Source organism: Hipposideros armiger, unplaced genomic scaffold (genome assembly GCF_001890085.2).
Source record: "Hipposideros armiger isolate ML-2016 unplaced genomic scaffold, ASM189008v1 scaffold_878, whole genome shotgun sequence".
Lineage (NCBI taxonomy): Eukaryota > Metazoa > Chordata > Mammalia > Chiroptera > Hipposideridae > Hipposideros > Hipposideros armiger.
This window is the reverse complement of record NW_017732228.1, coordinates 624,218-630,593: the sequence shown is the minus strand read 5'-3', so window position 1 is coordinate 630,593 and position 6,376 is coordinate 624,218. Positions and strand designations below refer to the sequence as shown.

General features: G+C 46.9%; 1 protein-coding gene across 1 annotated transcript in view; it reads left to right on the top strand.

Annotated features, from left to right (window-relative positions):
- IL17RA (interleukin 17 receptor A) overlaps positions 1 to 6,376 on the top strand; it is a 20,008-nt gene that overhangs the window by 1,655 nt on the left and 11,977 nt on the right. The window contains exons 2-3 of the mRNA XM_019629973.1: positions 5,240 to 5,264; positions 5,951 to 6,097. Coding sequence (XP_019485518.1) covers positions 5,240 to 5,264; positions 5,951 to 6,097 — 172 coding nt within the window. The remainder of the gene's footprint in view (positions 1 to 5,239; positions 5,265 to 5,950; positions 6,098 to 6,376) is intronic.

Genomic DNA, 6,376 nt, shown 5'->3' with positions numbered 1-6,376 from the left:
CCAAGTTGGCACCATCATTGCGCTCTTCCCGGGCGAGGCAGATCAGTCGCCGGCCTCTGGACGGCCGCTCACTGCGGCTGCTGGCCGCTCACGCTGGCTGCTGGCCGCTCACGCTGGCTGCTGGCCACACACGGCAGCCCATGGCAACCCACCGCCACAGGGGCTGCAGCCCACGCCGTCGCCGGCGACCCACGGCAGCCCAGCTCCAGGTTGAGCTGTTGTTCAGCATCCCAGCCGTAGAGGGCAGCGTCACTGGCCCTCATATGTGGGATCCGAACCGGGGCCCTCCGGCATCCCAAGCGAGCTCTTAACCATCGCGCCACTCGGCCGGCCCAGGGGAAAAAATTTTTAATGTGAATGAGTTGGGGAAAGTCCTTGTGACTCCCCCTATTTGGGCCAAGTAGGGGACATATGCTCAGCAGATCCTTCCCACAGACTTGGTAAGAACTATTCTATCCTGGAGGATTCCAAATTCACATTGTGATGGCCATTTGCCAGATGCCTGCGAAGAACACGGTACTGTTGCTGGGAACTGAAACTGTAAAGAAACCCTAATGTCCAAGGGACTTAAATCAACCTGGAGGTAAAAGGCTTGAAGGTGGTAACTGGTGGGAGGTGCTCTTGGTACATCCAGTGAGTGTACACAGTTCCAGCGAAAAGAAAAATTACTTCCCTGCGGGATTCTTTGTGGCAGAGAAGCCATTTAGGCGTGGTAGGAGCCTCATAGACAGTTGTTGAGCACTCCATGTGGTGAAAAGGGGCTGAGCCTAGGCCTTTGGGTGAGCAGGATAAGGCGTGTAGCTGGAAAGTGAAAAAAAGCTAAGAGGGGGTATAGACTCCCTTGTGGTGGCATGAGAGCTGGGCTAAAAACATTTGGCATGAATTGCTTAGCGGGAAGCCACTAAACGTCAGGAGTAAGGGCACCACATGATTCCAGAGAGGGCAGAAGACAGATGCCAGATTTGTCTGTGATCTCCAGGCTCTTCCTTCCACTTGCTCTGCATACACCTGGCTCACAGACCATGACAAACAGCTTCCTTGCTTTATTGACTAGTCCCTTTAAAAAGAAAGAAACTACACCCTTCAGATTTCTCTCACTCAGCTGGTGTTTTAGTGGCTGCAACTCCATATAATGAGGAGAGGGAAAGCCACAAACTTGACCTCAGAGGATCTGGGTTTACATCCTGACTTGACTACTTATAGTCTCTGCAACCTTGGGCATTTTAGGCTGCCTGCGCTTGGGTTTCCTCATTTCCACAATAAAAGGGCTGGGTGAACCATCTCAAAGTGGGCCCACACCACTTTCCAGAATGTAACTGTCCAACCAGAGTCCAGTTGGCTTTAGCTATCTGTGACTCTGGCAAGATGAGAGGAGGAGCCTCCCACTTGCCTGTTCTGTTCCTAGCCCAGTGCTGCAAGGACAGGATGTGGGGGCTTGAGTGGTTAATTCTGCTTGAAAAGCAGTGATAAACAGACCAGGCCAAGCACTCTTTCTGGCTTCCTGGATTTAGTGCCTCAAAACCCGGATGACTTTGAATTGCCCCACAGAAATCAATACTGGAGGAACCATAAGTAATTGCAGTTCCCAGGGCAGTCTTTTGTTGGCCCTTCCCCTTGCTGGGGCTTTACTTGATCAGGTTTCCTTGACTGGGGTGGGGAGAAGAAAGCCCACAGTCAAAGACCACCGTGACCCGTGACTTGGAGTTGGTCACTGGGTGTTAACACAATTTTTTAGACAGTGTGTGTATAGTGTTACAAATTCATTATTTTCCCTGAGCACTTGCAGTTTTGACTTGTGGTAGAATAACTGTTTTGTTTAACCCTTATCTTCTGGTTGCCAGAAGCTGCTTTCGGCCGTGTCATTCTTTCAGAGTGTAAAAGTTGTGTTCTGTGGATGCTCTTGGGTGGTGTAGGCGCCTGGGAAGTCAGGGCTGGGGTCACTGCTGGTGGTAGAACCCGCAAAGTGAACAGGTTTCTTGGCCATCATACCTGACTTCTCATTGCTCCTGTCAGGCTAGCCTTCCATTTAATAGAGACTGACATCGAATAGCAACTGGAAGTGATGCCGTGCAGGGAAGAGGACACTCGGCTGAGTCAGAGGGCCTGGGCTCCCATCTCTCCTGCTCTGTAGCCCTGGTTGGTCACTCCATTGCATGGAGCTGGTGTCTGTAAAAGGAGATGATCCTCACCTAATAGGGTCATGGGGAGAGCAAAAGTGCCTGACCACGTGGGCTGTGGCTTTGGGAAGTGCGAGGACACTCACTAATGTTTTTCTACAGCTTTGTGTAGGCCCTGTGCCGAGGCTCGCATGTAGAACTTCATGCAGCGCTCACAACACCCTGCCAGGCAGGCATGATTCACCGGGGTTAGAGAGGTTAGGTGACTGGCTCGGGTCACACCCTAGTGAGTGCTGAGCTGAGAATCAAAGCAGGGCCTTCAGAGCTTACTTCTCTTTACCAGGCACTGGGCGGTGGCCATTGAACAGACAGAGCAGTCTTTTATTTCTTCCTTTTAATCCTCACCGTGATGGGTAGAGAATATTGGCCCACCTGTGGTAGGCATCCCTCTTTTGATTTAGAGAGGCATTATAGCAGTGATTGGGAGCATGGGCTCTGGAACAAAGCTTCATGGGCTTGAGTGTTAGCTTTGTGGGACCTTGGGCCACTTAGCTGATCTTCCTGTGCCTCAGTTTTTTCATCAGTAAAAATGGGATAACGGTACTTACCTCAGAGCACTGTTAAAAAGATTATATGAGATATGTGTATAAAATGCTGTGTCCCAAAGACAATCACTTCTACTCCTTTTAGTTATTCTGGCATTTGTGTCCATCTTTCTAAATATACTTATATTGTTATTCTTGATTTGTCAATTTTAGATATTATCTATTGACTTACAATAGATGAGAATCTAAATGTCTTATATTGCCCTCCTCCCACTGCATCTCCTCCCAATCTTCCCATTGTAGTCATATCACAATTTTAGTTAAATCTGTAGTCAGTATTATAACAAGTAAATAAACCTCACTGATGAGGCAAATGTGTGTACTTTTGATTATGTTTCTTTTTTGGTATAATTACTGTTCCCTCTGGAGATAATTGTTTTAATTTTTAACTTCTATAATTTTTCCATGTAACTAGTCTTAGATTTTTCTGTCAGATTTGTTATATGTTTTTTTCTGCAAACATCAGATATTCCATCAATTTCATTCCCCCTCACCCCAGAGAACCACCTCCCAGAGCCCTGTGTTCTCAGCTCCAATGTGGACTGATTATTCTCTAGGCCTGTGGCATAACCGTCATACTAGATATCCTGTCGTGTTTAAAGCTCCCATGTCCTGCATCCTGTGTCTTCCTTCTCAGAGGTTAACACCCTCATTTTGCTGGAGCATATCCTTGCAATTTCTTAGGAAAAGGTGTGAGGGATGGAGATATATCAAGGTCAAAGAACCAGTTTCTTGTCCTCTGTGCCCCAGTCCAAGTGAGAGGAGAAATAGAGTGTTCAGGGAAGTTAATCTCACCATTCAAGAAACAGTGACACTTGTCTGAGAGCAGAGGCAACTAGATGGATCTTGTTGAACATGTGAGGAATCCTCACAGGGCTGTGATGGCCCTGGGACCAGTACATGAGAACTAACCCTGAGGAGCCAGACAGGATACAGAAAGTTGGGACCCCAAGGGCTTTTGAACTGGTATCCCAGAAAGGTAGGTTACGAATGAAATGGCATGCTTTTAGGATATTATCCCTTCATCCGCTTGTGAGTGAACTGTGATAGGACAGCGTCTTCCCCGTCCCGTTCCTTAGCCTCTCTGGTCCCTCTTGAGAGAAAGGCAGGTGCGGACCCCAGTGCCCTTTTACATGCATATACCAAATCTCTGTTGTCCTTAAAATCATATCTCTGGTCCACTTCCACATCAGACTTTCTGCCCCACGGGATGTGTTTGGTCCATTTTACCAGTTAAGATAACTGGAAACACCTGAGCCTGAGTCCTCCCTCGCTCCACTGCCAAGTCTGAGTGTGTGGAGGTCACCCCATACAATAGTAGCTTCCATTAGTTGAGTACTTATTATATGCCAGTCTCTAAAGAAGGGGAGTCAATAATTACAGAGCACACATATGTGCCAGACACTGGACAAATATGATCTCATTTAGCAGGCAGTGAGATGGTTCTCTGAGCACTGCAGCCAACACCATTCCTCACAATGATTCTCGTAGGGCTTCTAGTAAGCTGCTTGTTTAACAGTGTGGAGCATGTATTATTTTACTTAATTGTATAACTAGTACACAGGTACATTCCCATTATTTGAAACTGTTTATAATGCAGACATACTAGAAGGGAAAGGCATCTTACATACACACCACCATCACCACCAACCCACTCCCTGCTCCAAGATCTTTATTTCAGTTTGTATCATTCAATTCTCAACAACACTATGAAATTGGTACTGTGGTTATTCTGATTTTACAGTTGAACAAATCAAAATTTGCAATGTTAGGTATTTTGAGGAGACTAAGCTCCAGGGGTGTACGAGTATGTGCGTTTTTCCAAAGCAGGGTCAGCTGGCTAAACTTCAGCTCAGTGATTACATTTCCCTAAAAATGTTTGTAATTGAGGTTTCTAAATTTGGCCCTCCAGCTCTCTAGGTTAGAGAGTTAACACAGTAGAAGGCAGTTTAATGTAATGTGTGCTTCAGTTTCCTCATCTATGAAGTAGGGCTAAGGACACTTAAGTAGTCATAAGTGTGTTATGAGAGTTCGTGAGACAATATATATAAATCACCCAGAACAGCATCTGGCACATTTTCCCTAGGGCGTTGGTAGGGACTTAGTAAATTTCTGTAACACGGACTGTGGTTTTGGTTTTCCCCGTCTTGCAGTACTGTTTCCAGACAGAAGATTGGAAGCCTCAAGAGATTTAGAGGCCTTCCACCAGGGCACCCCAGGAGAACCTTCTCAGTGTCTTTTAAAGTTGGAAGGTTCCCAGCTCATACTGGTTACTCAGAAAACACCAGTTCCGTTTTGCCATCCACTATTCCCACTTCTCATCCTGTTTGTCCTCAGTTGGGCAGGATGAGAAAAGTGTGAGGGGAATATGGTACCCCTCCCCATACTGGCCCCCAGAAGTGAGAAGGGAGGGCTGTGTATATTTTATTCTTGAGAATGAGCCAGAGGGAAGTATCTGGAGCCTGGTTTGTGAATTAAAGTTCTTCCAATGCTGAAATTAATTCTTTTTTCCCACAGGAGCTAAACTGCACAATCAAGAATAGTAAGTCGTCTTTTTTTATTCTTGTTGCTTTGTTAATGAAGTGCTGACCTGGTGCAGATCCCTGACAGAAGTGCCGCTATTCCTCTTCTGCTTGAGGATGAGGGCTACGTCAACAGGAGGTGTCCTTGAAAACATTCGATGCACACACCTGCACTTCCTATCAAGAATATTCATTAGGCAAAAATCAGGAAGTGAGAAGCAGAACTGTCCTTCGGATTTTGAGAGGATCCTCTGGGGTGCTGCCCTGGTGTGTCTGTAATCCGACTTGATTCACCAGAGCTTGTCACTGTAAAGTGAGCGAGATCTATGCTGTTGATTTTGTTTTGTTTTAATTAAAGAAGGAGGCACATGTTTCAAGTGTCTAGGGACCCTTGAATAAAACAGCTCTTATCACTGCCCCATCTTTCCTCTGCCCCCATTTCCAACCACCACTTCACCTCAGAACAAAGTCATGCACTTTGTCTTCTCTCCTGAAACACCCTTTAGACTTCAGAGCTAAGCAGTGACCCCAGACAAGCATGAAGAAAAGGGGGACAGGGAGAGGAAGCTGAGACCCCTGCCAAGGATCATAGGCTCCTGTATGTTTAAGATCCAGCTCTCTGGACCCACTGCTGAGCATCTTGCTAGCATGCTTCAGTTTCTTGCAGAGCATGCAAGCCTCTGATTTCTGCTTTTCCTGGCTACAGGTACCTGCCTGGATGACAGCTGGATCCACCCTCGAAACCTGACCCCTTCATCCCCCAAAGATGTCCAAGTTCAGCTGAACTTTGCCTATACCCAACGTGGAGACCTCGTCCCTGTGATTCACATTGAGTGGACCCTACAGACGGACGGTGAGTGGGCATGTCAGCGGGCCCCATGGGATTCTGCCATCCTCCAGGCGAACCCCTACACTAGACCACAGACTTTCCCATCAGGCTCAGAATTGGGTTCCCAGTCTTGTGCTCAGACACGAAAGCCCAAATTTAGACCTGAAAGGATCCATTATTCATGCACTGAACACTTGTTCAGTGTTTTAGACACTAACCCCCAATATGTTCTCATCCTACCAACCTTCATGAAAGACCTTCCTTCAACTTAAAATCTTTATCACCATGTGGCACAACGGGGGG